The following is a 26,065-nucleotide window of genomic DNA, read 5'->3' on the forward strand; positions in this document are numbered from 1 at the left end:
CAATACATGTATAAATGAATAATCAAATTTAGTAAGATTTAATATCTAGAGTAATTGGTATTAAATAGATGATACAATACTGCACACAGTTAAAGTCAGAATTATTAGCCCACCGAATTGTTATTTAGACTGAGAATATTATTTTGGTAACACTTTACAGTATGGTTCATTAATTAATGCATTTTCTAACATGAATTAATCATGAACAACACATGTACAGCATTTATTAATCATAATTGAACATTTACTAATGCATTATTAACATCCAAGTCCATGCTTGTTAACATTAGTTAATGCACCATGAGTTAACATGAACTAACAATGAACTACTGTATTTTCATTAACTAACATTTACTAACATGAACAAATACTGTAGTAAATGTATTGTTCATTGTTTGTTCATGTTAGTAAATGCATTAATTAACATTAACTAATGAACCTTATTGTAAAGTGTGACCATTATTTTAAATCAAGAAGAGTTCAGACATAAATATTTGTGGAATAACCCTGACTTTTAATGAAAACTTTTATTTTTCTGTCTTGTTTCAGTTCTTTCTTTACATACATGTAGGAACATTCAATATTTGTACACGATTATGAATAAAAATATATAAAAGTGTTTATTTAGCAACATGTCATTATTTTGATTTGTAAAATCTCACTTTATGCCGATCATTTTTCACGATTGTAACAAGACATCCAAATCTTCCCTATATATATATATATATATATATATATATATATATATATATATATATATATATATATATATATATATATATATATATATATATATATATATATATATACGGTCACCAGCGATCTAGCCACCAGAGATCGCTGGAAAGCATTCACACTTACATAGGACTACAAATCTGCTGGTAAATGGACTACAAGAACCAGTCATGCACCACACACACACATACACACACACAACTGGTTTCTGATCCTGACTGATTGCACACATTCAGGTGATACTGCTCATGTACTGATTACACACACACATTTATAAAGCTCACTTTAAGACATTCATGGCTGTGTCTTGTTATCTGTTGTAATGACGTTACAACACGTTTCCTTTGTCTACTTTACCTTGTTTTTGATCCTTATCTGTTCATTTGTTTAATCCTGTTATGCTGCTTTTAAATATATATATATATATATATATATATATATATATATATATATATATATATATATATATATATATATATATATATATATATATATATATATGGCGAAAATTCAGTTCTTTTATGTATAGTTGAATATATAGTTATTATACATAGTTAAAGTCAGAATTATTCGCCCCCCTGTTTATTTTTTTCCCTAATTCCTGTTTAATTGAGAGCAGATTTTCCCAACACATTTATAAACATAATAGTTTTAATATCTCATCTCTAATAACTGATTTATTTTATCTTTGCCATGATGACAGTAAATAATGTTTGACTAGATATTTTTCAAGACACTTCTATACAGCTTAAAGTGACATTTAAAGGCTTAACTAGTTTATTTAGGTTAACTAGGCAGGATAGAGTAATTAGGCAAGTTATTGTATAATGATGGTTTAATCTGTAGACCTGGGGTTCCCAAAATTTTCACCCTGCGACCCCTAATATGACAATACCAGTGACTTGCGAGCCCCAATATCCTCTGAGTTGGTTATAAATACAGAAGCCTTGCATGCAATGGCACACACACCCCAATACACCTAAGTATATTCTTCGGCACTCTTTTTATTGTACAGTATGTCAGTGCTGAAAATGGGCCAGCAAGTTTAACCTGGTGTTATAATATCAATCTGCTGCGTCTGACAATATTGCTGTGTCTTTGGTATAATGTAATTACCCCAGGGGTCGCAATCCAATAGAGCTAGTAACTATGAGCTACTATAGTAACTATATAGTATATAGTTAATATAAACAACTTTTTTTTTCTCTTCAGTAGGTTATTGATAAAATATGGTAATTCTTATGGTTCAGTAAAAAAAGATTTTGTAAATCAACAGGCAACCCCCCCCCCCCCCCTTCATTGTTACGCGACCCCTCGGGGGGTCCAGACCCCCACTTTGAGAACCACTGCTGTAGACTTTTGAAGAAATATATAGCTTAAAGGGGCTAATAATGTTGACATTAAAATAGTTTTTAAAAAAATTAAAAACTGCTTTTATTCTAGCCAAAATAAAACAAATAAGACTTTCTCAAGAAGAAAAATTATTATTAGACACACTGTAAAAAGATTGCTGAATCTGATGTTAAACATCATTTGTGAAATATATGATGTTTAACAGATTCAGGAATTTTTTTTACAGTATGTCTGATAATATTTTTTTCTTATTGAGAAAGTATATATATATATATATATATGTAGTATTTATAAATATATACATATAAATTTATATTTATATACATATATAGTCAGAATTATTAGTTAGGATTTTTTTTTCATATTGTCATTATGGGGTATTGTGTGAAGAATGTTGAGGAAATAAATTAATTTAATCCATTTTGAAATACGGCTATAACATAAAAAAATGTGGAAAAAGAGAAGCGCTATGAATACTTTCCGGATGCACTGTATGTTTAAAAATGTGTTAAAAACACTTAAGATATAATTTAAAATAATTCAAATTTCACATTACCACTAGTTATTTTTGTATATAGTGTATTTTGGATCTGTGTATCTGACTTTTCTGTCTCTGTGTGTTTTCAGAGGACCAGATCCCTCATGGTTTCCCCACTATAGACATGGGTCCCCAGCTGAAAGTGGTTGAACGGACGCGGACGGCCACCATGCTCTGTGCCGCCAGCGGAAACCCAGACCCGGAGATCTCCTGGTTCAAAGACTTTCTGCCTGTCGACATCAACAGCAGCAACGGACGAATCAAGCAGCTCCGTTCAGGTAAAAATAACCCAGTAAACACACCCAAGGCGACAAGGGCTTGAAAAATAAACTATAATGAGCGCGCTCGCTTTTTGCAAAGAGGATGATTGCATGCATTGATGCTGACGGCACCTGCTCGATGTGAATATTTTCTTTTCTAACCTCCTCCAAAACAAAGACAATAGAGCACAATATTGAGCGACCGCTTTCTGTATGATTTCCCCCCCATTCATTTTCTCCATAGGGATTCTTCAATAAAGCCTTGAACCACACCAGATACCAGATGAATCGCATTGCAGCATTTGATTCAAAGCAGATGAAAATATTTGAACTTTTTGAAGAAAGAAAAAAGGCAGTACAAGACTGTGTGCTTATTTCATGTGATGGAAATAAATCAGAAACGACAGAGCTCTTCAATATTATTGACTGAACATTAGCATTCAAAAGTAATTCATTCTAATATTCATATTCAGCAAGGATGCCTTTAATTGAATCAAACGAAAAACATTCAATCAAAAAATATAAATATTCCTTGGAATTTCCTTGGAAATATTACTTAATATTACAAGGAATTTCAGCTTAAAAGTAGAAAATATTAATTATTTTGAACAATAGATTGTATTTTTGGCTATTGCTGAGGTTATACACATTCAACATAAGACATACAGTTGAAGTCAGAATTATTAGCCCCCCCTGAATTATTAATCCCTGTTTATTTTCTGTTTAACAGAGAGATTTATTTCAACACATTTCTAAACATAATAGTTTTAATAACTCATCTCTAATAACTGATTTATTTTATCTTTGCCATGATGACAGCACATAATACTTGATTAGATATTTTTCAAGACACTTCTATACAGCTTAAGTGACATTTAAAGGCTTAACTAGGTTAATTTGGTTAACTAGGCTATCTGCCTTCTGTAGACTATCGAAAAAATAGCTTAAAGGGGTTAATAATATTGACCTTAAAATGTTTTTAAAAAAAATTAAAAGTGCTTTTATTCTTGCTGAAATAAAACAAATAAGACTTTCTCCAGAAAAAAAAATAAAAATTATCAGAGATACTGTGAAAAGTGCCTTGCTCTGTTAAACATCATTTTGGAAATATTTCAAAAATAAAATAAAATTCAAAGAGGGGTGAATAATTCTGACTTCAACTGTACTTACAGTATTTACAATATTTGTAACAGGCCTGTTAAATATGAGAAATAAATTAAACTGTAAAAAGAAATTCAAACAGAAAACACACATTTTAAACTGAAATAATAACTCATCGTATTACAGAAATATTATTAGGGGTGTGAACCTTCACCTTCATCTTATGGTTCGGTTCGGTTACGATTATCATGTCATCGATTCTCTTTAATTCGATTTCTCGATGCATTGACGATGCTTTCCATAAAAAGTTTAATTTTTTATTTAGCAACACAATAATTCTTGTATTAAAATTTTTAAATATATTATAAGTGGGCATAGATGTTTTTCTATCTAAAGTGCATACCTTGGTGCAGGGCCGGAGCAAACTGAACTGCCGCTCTAGGCAGAGGACGATCACGCTGCCTTCAACCCCAATGTGAAAACGAAAGTGACCGGTTATGAAAATGAAGTGAGGTGTCGCGGACCTCTATTCTGCCGCCCTATGCGCGGATATAACTGAGGACGCGCGGGTGCTGAGGGAGGGAGGGACGTGTTGCCGACGCTGCTCTCTCTATTCTGCCGCCCTATGCGCGGAAATAACTGAGGACGCGCGGGTGCTGAGGGAGGGAGGGAGGTGTCGCCGATGCTGCTCTCTCTATTCTGCCGCCCTATGCGCGGAAATAACTGAGGACGTGCGGGTGTCGCGGACCTCTTTTCTGCCACCCTATGCGCGGATATAACTGAGGTCAAGCGGGCGGTGTTGGAGGTGTCGTTCACTGACGCTGCCTTGTGCCCACTCTATTCTGTCGCCTATGCGCGAATATATCTGAGGACGCGGGTGGTGAGGGAGGTGTCGCGGATATAACTGAGGATGCGGGTGGTAAGGGGGGAGTTGCGGACGCCACCCTCTCTATACTGCCGCCCTAGGCGGCCGCCTAGGTCGCCTCTATGGACGCGCCGGCCCTGTCTTGGTGCATACAAGGCAATTTTAAATATTTGTGTTCTTTTTTTTTTAGATACATACTATAAAATCATCGTAAATTAATCATGGAAGTGTACACTGCCTGAAAAAAGTTTTGTCACCTTTTTTAGGAACAACCTTGACTTCTAGTTGATCATTTGGTATCATAAGTGGCTTATATGAAAGACAAAAGATTAGATTCATCTTCAATACCTCCTCCTTCATCTTACCCCACACATGCTCAATAATGTTCATATCTGGTGACTGGGCTGGCCAATCCGGGAGCACCTTGACCTCCTTTTCTTTCAGAAACATTGATGTGGAGGCTAAGCATGAGAAGGAGCGCTATCCTTCTGAAGAATTTGCCCTCTCTTGTGGTTTGTAATGTAATGCACGCCCCCATACTGAATATAACCCCAAACCATGATTTTTCCTTTACCAAACTTGATTGATTTCTGTGAGAATCTTGGGTTCATGTGGGTTTCAGTAGACCTTTTGCAGTATTTAGGATGATTGGGATGCAGGTCAGCAGATGATTCATCAGAAAAATCCACCTTCTGCCACTTTTTCAAATGATCAACTAGAAGTCACGTTATTATTTGTTGCTCTTACAACTGAAATCGAAGACAAGACTTTTGTCAGGTAGTGTAGATGTTCTCTGCAAATTCGATGAGTGAATACTGTATATATATCAACATTTAACCTGTGTGGAAAGGTTTAAATTCACTAAATCTCTGTGGAGGAAATGAATGGGTTTTTCTACACTCCTGAAATCCGACTATTGCAGGGTATCTGCAAGACGAGTGACATTTCAGTTCCAAACGGTTTCATTTCATGTCTCAAAGTAAACGTAAACCAACAGGAAGACAGACTGACCCTCAGTTATTATTCGCATAACCCTGCGGTTAGGACACACAAACATGATTAACATGACAGCGCGGCGATTTGTTTTGATTAGAATCATCGGCCCTTGTCAACAATCATTTTCTGCGTCAATCGTCAATACGACTCCGCGTTTGTCAAATTATTCCCAGTCGGCCAATCCATCTCGCAGCTATAGCAGACAATCACATCATTTATTTGTTTGGTTACAGTCCATTATTTGATCCCGAGATTAGCTTTGCTCTCCAGCCATTAGCACACAGGCCTTTTTTCCATTAACGAATGCTAATGAAACAATTTTTCAATTCGTGACCTTTACTGAACGCCTATGAACGAATGGGGAAATGCGCTCGTGATTCAATACCTACAGCTTCAAACGGAAACCTTAATCTCAACATGTCATTGTGCACGAGTAATTACCGCCAAAGCAGCTGATTCTGCCATGCACATCAATCTACAGTGTGTTTACAGTGCAGACAATCTGATAAAGAGAGCATCGCAGTGTCTCTAGACTGTAATCAATGGAGACGCTCAAGTATGTCAGGAGTCAAGCCTCTTACATACAGTGGGAAGGGAAAGTATTCAGACCAATGCTAATTTTTCACTCTTTGTTATATTGCAGCTATTTGCTAAAATCATTGAAGTTAATATTTTCCTTCATTAATGTGCACACAGATCCTCATATTGACAAAAAAAAACAAATTGTTGACATTTTTTGCAGATTTATTAAATAAGAAAAACTGAAATATCACATGGTCCCATTTTAGCAAATGGCTGCAATATAACAGGGAGTGAAAGATGTAAGGGGGTCGGAATAATTTCTTTCCCCACTGTATGTGAGATGAAGGATTTTACTTCAGATATTACACCCTTTTCACATTGACAGGGTTCTCCAAAGTCATCAGAAATGAATAAAGCTCTACTGTGGTCAATGAAAACTATAATGACTTTTTAGTTTGAATTTTAGAGACTTGCAGTATTGATGATGCTGAAATGTTATTATAAGGTATTGCACTATTATACAGATATTTTTAAATGAGTCATTTATGTTTAGAATAGTATACTCTTTCATAAATTCTACTTCAAACTGTATGGTAATCTAACGATTAATATTTTAATTAAAGTTCAAAATCAATCTTTTAAATAGGCCCACACCGAATCTGTGCATGCAGAAATCTGCAGATTTCCGCAGATTTTTAGCCCATCGAGTCTATGTATTTACTTGTGTAAATGTGTATAAATTTTATATTTATTCAGTTTATAAAGTAATTTCATTTATATTATTGTAATATAATAATAATAATATCAAAATATTCATTTGATTTTTTCAATACAGTTTTTAAAGTAATATTTTTTTTCTTTCAGTAGATATATTATACAGTATGAGAGACTTGCTTTACCTAATAAATGAATCTAATTGGATTTGCATTGTGAACATTAAATAAAAGTTAAACATGTTTTTTTAATGCATTTATTAAGTTTTAGTTATTATACTCCTAAAATTATTCTGCATGAATCTGCAGATTTGTGACTTAATTATCTGCAGAAATAGCAAAAAATATCCGCAGATTCTGTCTGGTCCTACGTATGAGCTACTGAAAATATTCATATGGACTGATATATATATATATATATTTATTGTAGATATTTTCCTAGAGCTTCTCCTCTAATTTTTTCTTGTTATTATTACTAGAAATTATTACGGAATTACTAGAAAAAAAATATAAGTGACTCTGAACCACAAAACCAGTCATGACCAGTAATTTTTTTAAATTATATATTTTTATTTTGCTTTTTCAAAAGTTAAAAATAAAGAACATCGAAATAAAGCAACAAAAAAGCTAAAGTAAAACATACACACAGTAAATAAATAAAAATAAATAAATAAACAAAGGGAGAATATACAGTATAAAACGATAAGGAAAAACTATTTTGTCAAATCAAATCACATGGTATATAAAGTGTTTTATACTGAACAACTTGAAAATCTGGAATCTTGGAGCTAAAAATCCAAATATTCATAAAATTGCATTTAAATTTGGTCAGACTACATTATTAGCATATGTACTATATTTACAGTTTAAAATGTACAAAATGTACTTATGGGATATGACTTAAAGGGGAGCCATTACACAAAAATCACTTTTATAAAGGGTTTTAACACAGTAGTGTGGCAGCAGTGTGTAAATATGACCAGCTTCTAATGATAAAAATATATTAAAATTAAATTTTGTATTGACACTTGATTAAAACGGTCTGCAGAAACACTTTGATTGACATTCTCCCTTTGTACGTGTCATCAGAGGGGGAAAGCCACGCCCACTAGTGACCATCTCGCTCTCATTAGCATAGGACGTTAGTCTTGTTTTTAAATCTGCCACTATGCTGACACATAGACATTTGTAGCTCCGCCCTCTTTTAAAAAGAGCACGATCTCATTTGAATTTAAAGCGACAGTCACCAAAACGCCACAATTAGGTTCAAAGCCTAAAAGGGGCAGATTCAGAGAGTTATTTGTGTGGTATTATGAGCTCAAACTTCACTACACACTCTAGGGACACCAGAGATGTATTTTACAAAAATTAAAAGGGGCATAACAGGTCTCCTTTAAAAGTAAAAAATCATTTTGGGTCATACAATATAATTTTCGCCCATTGCCTATTGGTTTTGTGCTCCATGATCACATATTTAAGATGCTAGTAACATGTCTGTGAAAAGGGTCTGTTATTAAAGCAAGCCACTAGCCCTAAATATTAATTTGGGCTTTTTAATTTTATGCACCATTTGAGTTACGGACACCAAGGATGCTTCAAATCGAGCTTTTTCTCGAAGCGTGCAATTCATTTCAAGCAGTCGAAACTTTTCAACTTGGCAGATGATGAAGTGAAAATCCCACAGCCACGAGTTACTGATTCCTTTTTTTATTTCTTCGCACTCCTCCACGCTAAGCTCTCAGGCAGAGGTGATTTATGATGATTGGTGTGCAGATCTTTATGAACAGAGATGTGTCAGGCTGATTATTGATTTCTCCTCAGCAAGATAATGGATGTCCAGCTTAGCTGCTGTTTAAAGTCTTAAATACCAGCAGGATTGATAGCGACTGTCTGCGAGTGGACAACTCCTGCTCTTTAAAGGGAAAAATTAACACGTGTACTTGAGTTTTCTCCCTTTGGCCATAGTGAAGAGATAGTAAAGTCTTACTATTCTTCATTATGCTCGTGCTACACTGCAGACTCACCAGAAAGGCCTTCATCCCGTCCTGTTTGGGCTTTCTGAGGGTCCCAGTGTATGCCAGGCTCTCTGTAAACTGATGATGAACCAAATGCACACAGTTTACAGGGGTTTCCTCGTGTTTCCCTTCCCGAATCTGCACTGTTTTCACATGCTGGAGCGGTTGATTCATGATCCACATTAATATTAATCTGCATCATAGTCAACAGACTCCAGATTGGTTCAAAGTAAGACATAAAGAAGTAAATAAATAAAGTAATTTTCACTTTTGAAAGTGAAAAGACACAAGGGTCGGAGATTGAATGCTTGCCTCGCGCTCCCAGAAAAGGTTTTCTCCTGTGTTGCATCAGACAACTGTATTTATTTCACACAGCTGTGGTCGGATCCAAAGGCCAAAGTAGTTCTGGAGGTAAAAATAGCAGAAGACCCTTGTGCAGAGAGAGATGGAATTATTACATACTAGGCCATCACAAAAAAAAGGTTTGATTTAAAGGCCAAACTATGCTCTACATAAGGATGTGAACACAGGGATCTTGATTCCACACATGGTGCTCTAAAATAAAAATGCATATTATGTATATCAATGTACACTGTTAAGAGTGTGTTGCTTTCTTAGAAGAAGGTCACTGGTTCGAGCCCTGTCTGGTCCAGTTGGACTTTCCATGTTTGCATGTTCTCCCGATGTTGGCGAGGATTTCCTCAGTCCAAAGACATGCGCTATATCAAATCAAATCACTTTTATTGTCACATCAGCAGCACGTGTGTTATGATGAGTGAAAAGCTTAGGTGCTGGCTCCAGACAGTGCAAAATACAGACAGTGCAAATACAATGGCAGTGCAAAATACAGACAGTGCAAAATACAACAGCATACTCCCCAAAAAAACAGGACAATGTAAATTTGACAGCTATATGTACAATGAGTATGTGTACACATAGTTGTAGGCAGTGTTGTTTTAAGTATGGGTTAGTTAAAGTGCAGTGCATGCTACATATTGATGGTGTGCAGTGAGGGGTATGGAACAGTCTGTGTGGGGTTTGTTAAGTGTTCATCAGCCTGATAGTCTGAGGGAAGAGACTTTCCTTCAGTCAGCTGGTGCATGACCGGATGCTGCGGAACCGTCTGCCAGACGGTAGCAGAGAGAAAAGTCTATGACTTGGGTGGCTGGAGTCGCTGATGATTCTCTTGGCTTTCCTCATGCACCGCCTGGTGTAGATGGAGGGCGGGAAGATCACCTCCTGCTACGCGTCCAGGAGTTCGCACAATCCTATGTAGGCCTTTGCGATTGCTGCTGGTGCTGTTTTCATACCAGGTGGTGAAACAGCCAGACAGGATGCTCTCCACATTGCAGGTGTTGAACGAGCGGAGGATGTGGAGGCTCATTCCAAACCTCCTGAGACGCCTGAGGTGAACTGTGTAAGCAAAATTGGCCATAGTGTATAAGTGTGTGAATGTGAGAATATGGGTGTTTCCCAGTTCTGGGTTGCTGCTGGAAAGGCATCCACTGCGTAAAACATATGCTGGAATAGTTGGCGGTTCATTCCGCTGTGGTGACCTTCGATAAATAAGGGACTAAGCCGAAATGAATGAATGGATGAATAAATTTCAACATAATTAACCTTGCTTAAAACATTAAGTTAAGTTTGCATTACTTAAAAATTAAAGTTGGACCCTGATTGACTTATTAAAATTTCCAATCAATATAGGTAAAATTTGCATAAAAAAACATTAGTTGGTTGGTATGACATCATTTTGTACATTTTTATGTGTTTTCAATAATTTACGTGCCTTTATTGCACTAATATAGTAATTACTAATACTAATATAGTAGTTACTTTCAAAATATCTTCAGGCAAGTTAAGCATCACACATTTGAATTAAATATATTTAATAAGTTTTTCTCTTCTTAAAACTGTTATATGTAAATGATTTGTTGTTTACTGAGGGGACTTAAAATACATTATTTATGTAAAATTGTTTTTTTAAGTGTTCTACCGATCGCCAATTTACTTAATTATTTTTTTTATTTAATTAATTTACCAAAAATTGTTTTAAATTATTACTTTATTTTTATTTTTTACTTTCATTGATGCAATTTTTTGACTAAGTCACCTTTTTCTTGGGCAAACGAGGGTGTCAGCGGGAACTTAAAGTCTTAAAATGTCTTAAATGAAAAGAAAAATTCATTGAAATATTGTGTTGTAGGACTTAAATCATTTTAAACAGGTTTTAATTTTCCATGTAAAGTTGCTCAATCTGGCCAACATTCTTCTAATCCCCAAAAATCCAACACAATAAAACTTTGGAGAAAAGTTTTATTAATTAGCTCTATTTACCAACATGGTTTAATTGTCTTCCTTACAGTAAAATTTGTTTAAAATGCTGAGGACACTGACCTTGACACACTGTTAGTTTTTTTTTTTTTTTATAGTTTTAAAACCTCTAATTTTTTAAAGGAACGTTCTATGAAGGTAAAAATTGCATGCACACAATTATTGTTTGCTTGTTTTAACACATTATTTAAAACATTTTGCTAAGAAATAACTAAATTAGGTGTATCATTCCACTGTGGCAACCCCTGATTAATAAACCTAAGCCCAAAAGAAAATGAATAAATGAATAAATACCTAAATTAGATTTTGTTTTATGGAGAAAGTGTAGCTATTTTCCAACCTTAACGTTTAGCTCTGTAATAGTCTGAAAGTTCATTCATAATGGTCTTACAAAGGTCTTTCAAAAGTGTTAATCATTTAGCTTGCTCAAACCTGCAGAAACACTTTAAACTGTACCGGCTACATTGTCAAAATTATTCATAAATTAGCAGTTTTCCTATTTATTTATGCTTTTGAATTGGATTATGGGAGCTTGATCTTTCTTCCAACAACTTTTAACCTTGAAACGTTCCAAAAAGTGACTTTTATGAACATTTTTAATAGCTTAAAGTGATCTATTGTCTAGGTTGTTGTTGTAAATTATGGTACACAAACTATGTAATAAGTTGCCAGTACATTCTCTGTTAGGTTAGAGACTTATGCCTAGTTCAGACTGCGTGATTTTAGCCCCGATTTTGGCTCGCCGACAGGTTTTGAGAAATCGCCGACAAATGCCTGAAATCACAGGCAAATCGCTGCTCGTGCACGTGTGTGACAATCACACAGTATGAACTTTCAAAGACGCGATCTGAGAGAATTGCCGATGAGTTCTTCAATGCCTGCGAGATATTTGGCGTGCTGAATATCTGGAGCTGTCGGCGATTCAAATCATGCCGTATGAATTGAGTTTTGACTGAAAATAACATCAGCGATCGCCTACAGCCAATGAGAGAGCAGCTTTCCCTTGCGTGTGCGTGTGTGTGTATACCTGCTGCAGGCCAGCGGGAGGCTGGGGAGAAGTTAAAAGCGCTCTTTTTCGGTTTATTTGGACCCACGAAATGGAGGAAAAACTAGTGGAGGTTTGACAGGACTCAGGAGCAACCGTGTCTGTTTGACGTTTCATACATAAAGAAATTAGTTTATTATCAACGTTGAGGAGAAATGGCTAATTCCCTTTAAACCCAGGTAAGCAAACATGTACATGTTCTACGCCATTAAAGGCTTCTTTCTTATTATGTAGTTAACAACAAAAGATATACGACGTGTTTTTGGCTATGAGACGTAGTTTGGACGAAGTTGTCGGCGATTCTCCCTATAGTAAAGTCATACAATGTGAATGTCCCTGTACCTGATCTATCTTGCAGTGTAAACAAAGCAGCGGCGAAACACTAGCCCAGATAGTCATGCAGTGTGAAAACATCTGTGACTTGACTACTTTGAAAATCATGCAGTCTGAACTCGGCATTAAATGTTGTTTCTTATACCATTATATAATTTCAAACTATCAAAATATCATAAAAAGTCACTTTGTTAAACTGTAGAGTTGAAATTTCAACATCATAACTCATCAGAGCAGAGATCAAGCTCCCATAATCCAATTCACAACATAAATAAACAGAAAACCGATCATTTTTACAGTGGACCAAATTTACATATATAGAGCACAGAAACTCCCTGAATACTGAGGAGTAACTGGAAACGAGCATCATGTGTGTAAATCAAGGCTGCACTCTTTTGTGTTCACGCATAAAGCACATTTCTGGCCTGAAGCGGCAAATGTAAAGAATTAACACACAGTGAGGACAGAAGAGCCAAACATCTTCTGGGAAGATTGTACATGCCACTTCTTTTGCTCCTGTTCATCTTTCTCCCTCTCTCTATCTATCTCTTTCTCACTAACAGTTCTCTTTAATCTTATTTGCATTCGTATTACCTCACCAGGTGGTACACCAATCAGAGGTAAGAATGCTGAAAACAGAAATGTCCAAAAATCACCCCAAAGTGTCGCTCCATCACCCCGTCCCACATCCTCTCTCATTCTGGAGTCTTTTTGTCTTCCTCCGGCCTCGTCTCTGTGCATGAACCTCTGCTTGTCTGTCTCACTAATGGACATCTGATTCAAGCAAACATGGCAGGATAAACAAAACCACCAGATACCTTGCTTTCTTTACAAAGGGGGAGTTCATTCATGGGTGAATCCCACAAGACAAGTCGAAAGCATCCAACGCAGGCTCATTGTGAATGCGTACCCCTGTATGCATTTCTGGAGAGCGCAAATTATATAGCCAGAGCTATGAATGACTGCATTTCGTCTTAAACACGAATGCTACGGGGTGGTATGACGCTGCTGATGGTATGATCGCTTGTTTCCATGTGGACAGCTTTTCTGCTGTCTCTTTTTTTCTAAATTGCTTTTGAAAACACTATCGGTTGGGTTTAGAGAAGTGGGTGAGCGGGTCAATCGGTGCCTTTAAAAACACTATCGATTGGTTTTAGGAAAGGGGGGTGGGGTTATAGGTCGATCGGTCAGTCAATCAGTTGGCAGCGCCCACTGGTGCATTTATGCTAGAATAGCAGACGCGAATGGCACTTGTGAGAGAAATTTGAGATCTGAAAAAATGCACACAGCGGCCTTTAGTGAATTCATAAAAAGAAAAACTGCAAAAATAAAAAATAAATCAACGTAGCTCCTGGGACGTATTTCGAGCTCTCCAAAAAATGTATATATAGGGGTATGTATCCATAATGAGCCTGGGTTGAAAGCATCATATTTCAACAGCAAATCTGAAGACAGTTTATGTAGTTTTCTATAGTTTTGTTATTTATTATTTTACCATCTCAGATAGTTTTTAGTTAGATTTTGCACTTACTTATTTTTTTGGGGAAGAGAAATACCATTCCAAATAATATTGCAGGATTCATAAGTGGGTCGACGATCTAAACAATCATTTTTATGACCCTTTTTGTACATTAGAATGCATCCTGTTTATTTTTCTCACTTAAACCGTTTTTGCCCTATCAAACAATTGACTGTAATACATTTTTAGCTTGATTTATAGAGAATACAATGTCATTCAGTTAAATAATAGCAAAACATATTGCATATAAACAGAAAAACTACTTTAATTACATAATAAAAGACTCAAAAATACCTAATACTCACAATGATTTAAACGTGTTTAAATCATTACATTTTCTGAAACCTCTTCCTATATAATCTATAATAACTTCAATAATAAGTAATGTTTTTTTATTTATATATATATTTTTTATTATTTATTTATTTATTTTTTTTTTTAATTATACAGTGCATCCAGAAAGTATTTTTTTTTATGTTAGCCTTATTCCAAAATGTATAAAATTGTATTTATTTCCTCAAAATTCGACACACAATACCCCATAATGACAATGTGAAAAAAAGAGTTTTTGAAATTGCTGTAAATTTATTAAAAATAAAAAAAGCTGAACAATTACATGTACATCAGTATTCAGAGCCTTTGGCGTAAAGCTCTAAATAAAGCCCAGGTACATTCTACTTCCACTGATCATTCTTGAGATATTTCAGCAGCTTCATTGGAGTTCACCTGTGCTTAATTCAGTTGATTGGACATGATTTGAAAAGGCGTACACCTGTCTATATAAGAACCCAGGGTTGGTGGTGCTGTCAAAGCCCAAACCAAGCATGGAGACAAAGGAATTGTCTGTAGAACTTCGAGACAGGATTGTCTCGAGTCACAAGGCTGGGGAAGGTTACAGAAACATTTCTGCTGCTCTGAAAGTTGCAATGAGCACAGCGGCCTCCATCATCCGTGAGTGGAAGATGTTTGGAACCACCAGAACTCTTCCTAGAGCTGGCCGGCCATCTAAGCTGAGTGATCGGGGGAGAAGAGCCTTAGTCAAGGAGGTGATCAATAACCCGATGGTCACTCTGTCTGATCTCCAGCGTTCTTCTGTGGAGAGAGGAGAACCTTACAGAAGGACAACCATCTGTGCAGCAATCCACCAATCAGGTCTGTATGGTAGAGTGGCCAGACGGAAGCCTCTCGGACGGAAGTACATCTGAAGTACTCTCAGACCGTAAGAAACAAACTTCTCTGCTCTGATGAGACAAAAATTTAACTCTTTGGAGTGAATACAAGATGTTACGTTCGGAGAAAACCAGACATCGCTCATCACCAGGCTAATACCATCCCTACAGTGAAGCATGGTGGCGGCAGCTTCACAGTGCTCTTGACCTCAGACTGGGGCCTTCCAGCAGGACAATGACCCAAAGCACACCGCCAAAATATCAATGGAGTGACTTCACAACTACTCTGTGAATGTCCTTGAGTGGCCCAGCCAGAGCCCAGACCTAAATCCTATTAAACATCTCTGGAGAGATCTGAAAATGGCTGTACACCGTCGCTTCCTATCCAACCTAATAGAGCTTGAGAGGAACTGCAAAGAGGAATGGGCAGAAATTCCCAAAGACAGGAGTGCCAGGATTATGGCGCCATATCCAGAAAGACTTGAGGCTGTAATCGCTGCCAAAGGTGCATCAACAAAGTCTTGAGCAAAGGCTGTGAATACTGATGCACACGTGATTTTTCAGCTTTTTTACTTTTTAATAAATTTGAAACAATTTCAAAAAACATTTCTCACATTGTCATTATGGGATAATGCAGAGAATTTTAAAGAAATAAATTAATTTAATCCATTTTTAAAGGCTGTAACATAAAAAAGTGAAAAAAAGTGCAGTGCTATCAATACTTTCCAGATGCACTGTACATATATATAGTTGGTTATATGTGTTTATGTGTGCTATAAGTGTATTAACGGGTCATTCGTCAGTATTTCACGCTATTGGAGCGAGGTTAATGCTCAGTTTTCTAATGAGGTCTCATGCACTCGCAGTCTCTGATTATGTTTCTATTGTTAATGCACATATTTACTATAAACCCATCCCATAATGCATTTCAGGAATACTTCTGAAATACACTGAAAGCATTGTTTCTTTTGGTTGTCTTCGTGTGCTTCCATTATCCACAGTTTGCATGATGTATGTCACATCACGCAAAAAAAAAAAATAAATAAATAAATAAACAGCACTTCCATACTAAAAACCCAATAATTGCAAAATATCTGTCTATAAATCTTGTGTGTGTGTTGTCAAAGATGAACTGAATGCTGGAACCAGGTAAGTGTGTGAGGGAGATGTTATAATCTGTCCAAGGTAAATAAATCTCCAGTATTAGTCCACCTGGATCTTCTTTTGTTTTCCGTGGATGTGTTGAAGACGTATTGACAGTAATTGCAGCCGCTGTATTATGTCTTGATAGATTTACTCTCCAAGAGCGCGGCTTTGTCTCGACTAGCAGAATAGCAGAGCTTACACACTGTGACGGATATAGCTGGCGTAGCCCGCAGCTCTTTTTACTTGCCACAATGAATAAATAACTCAGTTTGCTTTAGATTTATTGAATTGCGCAGTGAAAGATGTTGCTCTTTTCCTTCAGTATTTAGACAGACGAGAAAGGTCATATGCCAGCTGAGTGTTAGTCCATGTGTCCGTGCTGTTTAAGAAGAAATACAGTTGAAGACTGAATTATTAGCCGTCCTGTATATTTTTCTATTAGCACATTTCTAAACGTAATAGTTTTAAAAACTCATTTCTAATAACTGATTTGTTTTATCTTTGCCACGACGACAGCACATAATGTTTGACTAGATATTTTTCAAGATACTAGTGTTCAGCTTAAAGTTACATATAGGGTGTACTCACACTAGGCTCAGTTGTCTTGAGCTGTCCCCAGGCGTGATTGTCTCCTCTCCCATCTCCCGCACTCACATCGCATTTTTCACCTTCCGAGCTCGATCTCACTCACTTAGGGTGCTTTCACACCTGTGAATCGATTCATTTGTTCCGAAACAGAGATTACAATTGTTACATTGTTGCTTTTTGTTCTTTGTGCGGTTCGCTTTCACATGCAAAGTTTCTAAACAGACCAAAATAGCTAAAACAAGTCACGTGTGAGTAAACTCTCCTCACATTGGTCAGAGTTTCACGGCTTATTTTGAGTCCCGCTCAGTTTTCACGGGGGGTGGTGGTTTGACAGGGTACGTGCAACGTGTCTGAAAAGCGATGGAGGATGCACTAGGGAGGTGTGAGAAGGGTGCGTGATGTATTTGAAGACTGGGAGGGAAACACAAGATTATTACTCATTTGCGGGGGTCTGGGAGTCTCTGTGCATTTGCAGGAGATTCCCGGAACTTCCGGGAGACTTGAGATGTCTTGAATGACCTTCCACCCTACTCATAATTCTCTCTTCATATAGCCGTATGCCTATTATATATGTATAAAACACTGTGATATAGCCGGGCTCGGATGGTACCGCTTTCTTACCACAATCGATCCGCTCCAGAGTTCGTTTCAATCGATCTCGGACCAATTGTTTTGGCGCAGATCCAAACGCGATTGCACAAACTAACCGGGCAAACAAGACAGGTTTCGAATCAAAGTCTAGGTGTGAAAGCATCCTTAATCGATAATGCGTCTGATCAGTTTTGAAGATTATTCATTCATTGATTTTCTTGTCAACTCAGTCCCTTTATTAATATGGGGGTCACCACAGCAGAATGAACCGCCAACTTATCCAACACGTTTTTACGCAGCAGATGCCCTTCCAGCTGCAACCCATCTGTGGGAAACATCCACACACACTCATTCACACACTCATTACAGACAGTTTAGCCTACCCAATTCACCTGTACCACATGTCTGTGGGGGAAACACTACAAGTGTACCATGCTAAAGCCCAACCGAACTTCGCTCTGGCACACCTCTTTCAACAGGGCCAGGTCCGGCCAACTAAATCACACCTGGGCTGATTCAAATCACTCATACTTGTCAAACGAATGGGGAAATGGGAGTCAGACGCGCCTGGGCACTGTTCGGATAGCCAAGTGAAAGTATACCCTTAAAGACTTAATTAGGTGAAGTTCGGGTAATCAGGCAAGTCATTGTATAACAGTGGTTTGTTCTGCTGATAATATTGACCACGAAATTGTTTTCAAAAAAATTAAGAACTGCTTTCATTCTAGCCAAAATAAAACAAATAAGACTTTCTGCAGAAGAAAAAATATTTTAGGAAATACTGTGAAAAATTCCTAGCTCTGTTAATTAACGTTTGGAAAATATATTTAAAAAAGTGACTAATAATTGTGACTTCAACTGTATGTTGTTTACTTCTGGCCGCCTCTGTTTGTGCGTCGTGTGTGATTGTGCGTGTTGTGTTTGCAGGAGCGCTGCAGATCGAGAACAGCGAGGAATCAGACCAGGGCAAGTATGAATGTGTGGCGGTGAACAGCGCGGGAACTCGATACTCGGCTCCTGCAAACCTCTACGTCAGAGGTAAGATCTTCTGGAGGATCCAAAACCTGTCCTGTTTACCTTTATTCTACTTTCAAACAGGTGTTTCTTCAGCCAGAAGAGGAGCTGACACTTAAAACACACACACACACACACTTCTCTCTTTTAGCACCCAATGTCTTAATAGAAACACACCGCAGTTCTGAGGCGGATGCTGCACAGAGGCACTTTAGCTTGAATGAGGGGATTGCTGAATCTCAAATCAGTTCTTTGAAATGAAAATTAATCATTTTAATTAATTAAAGTGTCTCAGACTTTGCTGTGAAATTATAAGATGATCTGTATTATTAGAAGTAATGTAAGATTATTTGCACACATCATAATCGTTGACCACAAATCTAGTCAGAAGTGGAGATTTGGAAATTTAGAAACATTTTGATTTATACTATGATAGAATACGACAATATTTGGTGGAGATACAACTACGTGAAGTTCTGTAATCTGAAGGCTCATACACACCGGGACACTTTTCGTTTGCGTTTATAGTCAGCGTTATATAATAATATATAATAATAATTTATGTATATAAAAAAAAAATAATAATAATAATAATAAATTGCATAATAATAATAATAATAATAATGATAATAATGATAATAATTTGTTTAACAATAAAAATAATATATACTGTATAATGAGTACACCCCCTGATTAATTTCTCAGTCAATATACAGTATTTAACAATAATAATATTATAAATAATAATAAGAATTTACATAATACTAATTTACATAATACTAATTTACATAATACTAATTTACATTATACTAATTGACATAATATTAATTCACATAATAATAATAATAATAATAATAATAATAATAATAATAATAATAATAATAATAATAATAGTAGTAGTAGTAGTAGTAGTAGTAGTAGTAGTAATAATAAAAAGAATTTATAAAACAATAAGAATAACATAAAATGTATAATGAGTACACCCCGTTATTACTTTCCCATTCAATATACTGTATTTTAACAGTTATAATAATAATAATAATAATAATAATAATAATAATTTACATAATACTTTTTTACATAATACTAATTTACATTAATAATAATAATAATAATAATAATAATAATAATAATAATAATAATAATAATAATAATTTATATAACAATAAGAATAATATATACTGTATAATGAGTACACCCCCTTATTAATTTCACAGTCAATATACAGTATTTTGGCAATATATTTTGGCACATTCAAATAAAACAGTTTCAATAAACCATTATATTCATTAAAATAAGAGTGTGGTCACGTAATATTTGATGGAATAGAAACATAATACAATTAATTTGATTTCATATTTTTCCCTAACATATTAGTTTCGCTGTACTTTTGTTATAGTAGATTAGATTCAGTTTTAGCTTTTGGTACTGACTAATCTAATGCATTTACACCAATATCCCGAACACTGGAAAAAAAAAAATCTGAGATGATTCCTTGGATTTAAAATTTTTGTTTTAAGATTAAGATTAAGAATTTATTTGGGTTTAATTTAAATAAACAATTTGAGTTGAACATTATAACATTTAATTAGTTTATTTAAATTCAACCTATATAAATGTTCAGTGTATAGCATGCTATAGAAAGTAGATCTGTAAAGCTAGATCTGTAAAGGGTGTACTCATTTATAAAACTAAAATATTTAAGAGTATGTACATTAACACATATACATTAGCAAGGACATTTTGGGCTGATTCATTGGGTCACTGATCGAAGGATCTGATTCTCTTACACAAAATAAGCTTCTTAACTACTATACTTTGACATTATAATTGTCTTATTATAAATTCAATGTGATTATTGATGATACACTGTGAAAAAATTGTCACTTTAAATTTTGTTGTTAACATTGCTAGTCATCTCAACTACATCAATAAAACAGACTAAAATATTAAGTTAAACTTAGTATAATTTTAAAAATTGAGTTGAAACCTGATTAACTTATTAAAATAAGTGAAAGCAACATAAAAGTGCATGTTGTCTTGACATATTGTCATTACATTTTATACAGTGTACATCTGGGGTCACCAATCTCGGTCCTGGAGGTCCGGTGTCCCTGCTGGCTTTAGCTCTAACTTGCCTCACCACACCTGCCTGGCTGTTTCAAGTATACCTAAGTAAGACATTGATTAGCTTGTTCAGGTGTGTTTGATTAGAGGTTGGAGCTAAAATCTGCAGGACACTGGATCTCCAGGAACAAGTTTGGTGACCCCTGGTGTTGATGATCGATTACTGTTTCTTGATTATAATTACATGATGTTTGTATTAAGTAGATTCAAAGTATATCTGATAACCTTATCATAGCATTCAAAATTTAGCATGGTAAAGAAAGCAAGTTACTTCAAATAAGGCATCCTGCTGGTCATGAAAGTCTGCTGGTTGAGACTTGCCGGCCAGATCAGAGAATCCCGTTGTGGAAGTTCCCTCATTAATGGTGGGATCTATTACAGTCAGAGACCATGTTTCCTTTTACACACACACTTTTGCCTGGCAAGCACTTAAAGACCTTTAAATGCAGACCTTGGTGATACGATGCTCTTTGATAGTGTGAATTCTGCCTGTGTGTGTGTGTGTGTGTGTGTGTGTGTGTGAAATGAAAGCAGGGGAAATGAGAACAAGACTCAAATCTTTGTCCATAAATTCTGCTCGTCTTCTTCCCTAAGCTCTCCACCAATGAGAGAGGAGCTCATATAAATGATGCATGGAGGAGATCATATCGAGTGAATTCTCTCAGGAACCCTATGATCTTTACACAGACCACACACACACACACACACTCTCTCTCTTGATGAATGACATTTAATATATATGTATGAGTATCTGATGCTTTATGGCCAGAGAGAGAGATGTTCTCGTTTTGTTAGTCCATGAATTTTTCAATAGTAGTGTCATTCTTTTATTGCTGTTTTTATTCAAGGATGTACTATTGATGTGGTTAAGTGAACATTATGGGCTTATCACTATATGTTGCTTTGTTGTTTTGTAACTGAGATGCTGCAAGATGATATAACTCTCATTATATGGCTATATATGTTAAATATTTAATATGTTATAATATGTTGGTATATATATTGGTTTATATATATTAAAATTAAATATTTATGTAAAGTACATATAGGTTAAATATCATGTCAGTGTTAAGTGTATTTTTTTCTGGTAAATAGGGTAAAAAAAATCCTTTTAAATATAGATATGAATAAAACGATGACGTTTGGTGTATGGAAGTACTGCTTAAGTGGAGATTTATGACTTGGATCAATGATAAGAAAAAAAAATTGGAAAAAAAAAACTGCCTGAAAAAATCTGCAGATATAATTTGTTGAAGTGCTATAAAAGAAACACTTAAATTTAATTAATAGACAAAAACAACAGCCAAAAAGCCCATGAAAAGGTGTGAAAGCACACGTTTAAACTAAAATTAAAGCCAATCATTATTTAATTGCATGTAAATGTTAAATGCAGTTAATGAAGGTGTAAAGTACACTGAGATTTAATCAGTGAATCAAAAAAATTTGAAATTTTTGCATATGTTTTTTTCATTCATGTGAAGAATATTCAAACATTTAGTTTTTTTCTTTTATTAATGATATATTAATATTAAATTGTATTATTTAACTTGATGAAGTTATAGTATTTTCAAACTAATGTTTATTTTATGTTTATTTTTGGATGTGAAGTATCTTTAAATAACATCTTAATGACATTGTTATAATAATTTTTTTTATTTAAATGTAATAAATTTTTTATATTAATTTATTTTTATTTTAGTATTTTTATTTAACTAAGGTTTATATAATTGTATTGTCCTTTAATTATTAAAAGTATCTTTACATAAGATTTTAATAATATCATTTTAATTGAACTATTATTTATTTTTATTTAATAACATTTTTAATATTAATAAAATTTATTTTGTTACATTTTATTATATATATATATATATATATATATATATATATATATATATATATATATATATATATATATATATATATATATATAATTTTAACATTTTTATTTAACTAAGGATTAAAGTATTGTATGTAAACTTATATAACATCTTAATGACATCAATTTAATTTAATTTTAATTCATTTTATCTTTAAATTTAAATGTTTTATTTTGTTTCTTTTTTTAACTAAGGTTATTTAATTTTCTTATTTTTGTTTTATTAAATTATTTTTTATTAAATTTTATTTTATTTAGTTCAGTTTAATGTAATTTTTATGTTATTTTTAACTAAGGTTTAAAGATTTGTATGTGAAGTATCTTTAAATAGTATCTTAATGGCATCGTTTTAATTAAATAAAACTTTATATATTTTTCATTTAATTTTATTTAATTTTTATTTAACTAAAGTTTAAAGAATTGCATTTTAAATATCTTTAAGTTCTTAATGACATCATTTTAATTTTGTTTTATTATTTATTTACATTTTTTATTAATTTTATTTTTTTTTAGGTTTAAAGAATTGTATGTGAAATATATTTAAATAACATATGATTTATGACATTTCAGTTTTATTTAACTTTATTTTATTATTTTATTTTTATTTAGTTAAGGTTTAAATAATTGTCGGTGAAGTATCTTTAAATAAAATCTTAATGACATCATTTTAACCTGTCTTGGCAACAGCAGCAGGAGCAAAGCCAATTTAATTTAATCAACAATAATGTTACATGTGGATTTTAAACATGTTGCATAACTCTACTAATGAGTCTGGTTTGTGTTTGCTGTGATGTGGTTTTCTTCATGTTTATATTAACCTAAAGTCTTTCTACAGGTGTGTAAACCTCAGTGACTCACACAAACACACACACACGCACGTGCATTTACCAGATCTGAACTCTGTGTGTGGGCCTGTGTTTGTTTGTTTACTGTATTTCCACCTCATCTTTCTCTTGCTCTAATTTCTCTGTCTTGTTTCTTTGGCCTCAGCTGCAGTGAGTAGGTGTTTTCACCTTAATCACTGTATATGCCAGTGATCATTCCATAAGTGCTTATCCGTTCATGTGAAAGATTGTGTGTGTTCACTCTCATTCCCATGTGCCTTATCACACTGAGACCCTCAAGCACTGTTGAGAGTCCTGCACCCTGCTGCTTTTGCGTGTGCGTGTGAGTGCGTGTGTGTTATAGTACATTTTATTATTATTATTATTATTATTATTATTATTATTATTATTATTATTATTATTATTATTATTATTATTAGGTTTTTGTTAAGTATTTTAAAAGTACATTTGATGTCGTCAATGTTGTTATGCCTTTATACGTTAAGTCTTTTAATAGTACATACTTTTATTATTATTAATATTATTAATAGTACATATTATTATTATTATTATTATTATTATTATTATCATTATTATTATTATTTATTTTTGTACGTTAAGTATTTTAATAGTGCATACTTTGTTGTTGTTGTTGTTGTTGTTGTTGTTGTTATTATTATTATTATTTCTTTGTATGTTAAGTATTTTAATAGTACATACTTGTAATAATAATAATAACAAATTATTATTATTATTATTATTATTATTAATAATAATAATAATAATAATAATAATAATAATAATAATATTGATATTATTTCTTTGTACGCTAAGTTTTTTAATAGTGCATACTTATTATTATTATCAATATTATTATTATTTCTTTGTACGTTAGGTATTTTAATAGTACATACTTTATTATTATTATTATTATTATTATTATTATTATTATTATTATTATTATTATTATTATTATTCCTTTGTGCGTCAAGTATTTTAATAGTACATACTTATTATTACTTATTATATGTTGTTGTTGTTGTTATTGTTGTTGTTTATTATTATTATTTTATTATTATGCCTTTAGATATTAAGTATTTCAATAGTTCATAATTTATTATTATTATTATTATTATTATTAATATTATTCTGTCTTTAAGTTTTTCAATTGATTATTAGTATTATTATTATTATTTTATTTTATTTTTTATATTATTATTATTATTATTATTCTGTCTTTAAGTTTTTTAATTGATTATTAGTATTATTATTATTATTATTATTACATTTTTTATTTTGATATTATTATTATTATTAGTATTATTATTATTATTATTGCATCTTTGTGTGTTAAGTAATTTAATAAGACATCATTTTTATTATTATTGTTATTATTCCTTTGTACGTTAAGTGTTTTAAAAGTGCATTTGTTGTTGTTGTTGTTGTTATGAGGCTTTTTGTATGTTAAGTATTTTAAGTAAATAATTAGTACATAATTTATTATTAATATTATTGTGTTGTTGTTGTTATTATTGTTGATATTATTAATATTATTCCTTTGTATGTTAAGTATTTCAATAGTACATAATTCATTATTATTATTATTATAATTATTAATATTAGTAGTACTAAAAGTAAGGAACAAAACATTTCAGTAACATTTTAAAGGGATAGTTCACCATGAAATTTACTATTCACTATGTACTCTCTCATCTGTGCTGTTTAAACCTTTTTATGACTTTATTTATCCTGTTTGAAGAAAGCTAAAAACTATCATCCAAAACGGGATATTTTAGATTTTTTCATTCCAAACTGAAATCTTTGTCATCATTTACTCACCCTTTACTTGCTCCAAACCTTTATGAGTTTCTTTGTTTTGTTGAACACATAAGAAGATTTTTTTTTAATGAAAGCATTCTTCAAAATATCTCAGCAGAAAAAAGAAACCACTTGAGGGAGAGTAAATAGTAAATCAATATTTGGGTGAACTATCTCTTCAAGGACTTGCAATGCATTCTGTGTAATCTACATGTTATGCATACTCTCATAAAATACACATTGAGGTGTAATACAAAAAAAAAACAATCCAGAAATGAGGGTGTATGTGTGTGTGTGTGCGCTCTGGTGCTGTTGTTGTCTCCATGTTCTCATGTCTGTTTTTTGGATAAGCAGAATATTTTGCCTGTTTTACTCTCTCTGTTTCTCCTTGTCTTCTTCCTCCTCCTCCTGCTCTCTTCTCTTTTGTTTCCCTTCCTCCATCTTCATCGCACCCTGCCATCCACAATCAATCCACTCCTCACTCTCAGACCAGCGGGAAGGTGCGTTTCTGTGGCTGTGTGTCGGTGGACAGGAATCTCTGACTCTGATCTCTTTCTGAATCTCTGACTCTGTTTTCTCG

The 26,065-nt window shown here is 33.7% G+C and overlaps 1 protein-coding gene across 26 annotated transcripts in view; it reads left to right on the forward strand.

Moving 5' to 3' along the window:
* ptprfa (protein tyrosine phosphatase receptor type Fa) overlaps window positions 1–26,065 on the forward strand; it is a 566,130-nt gene that overhangs the window by 385,419 nt on the left and 154,646 nt on the right. For 17 of the 26 annotated variants that reach the window (XM_087254905.1, XM_087254901.1, XM_087254917.1 and 14 more), the window contains 2 exons: window positions 2,716–2,904; window positions 18,751–18,861. In XM_087254905.1, the coding sequence (XP_087111031.1) occupies window positions 2,716–2,904; window positions 18,751–18,861 (300 nt within the window). Of the gene's footprint in view, window positions 1–2,715; window positions 2,905–13,412; window positions 13,431–18,750; window positions 18,862–26,065 lie in introns of all 26 variants that reach the window. The other 9 variants (XM_087254894.1, XM_087254892.1, XM_087254902.1 and 6 more) reach the window with 1 other exon arrangement.

The sequence above is a fragment of the Danio rerio genome, chromosome 6, assembly GCF_052040795.2.
Source record: "Danio rerio strain M-AB ecotype USA chromosome 6, GRCz13ab, whole genome shotgun sequence".
Taxonomy (NCBI): Eukaryota; Metazoa; Chordata; class Actinopteri; order Cypriniformes; family Danionidae; genus Danio; species Danio rerio.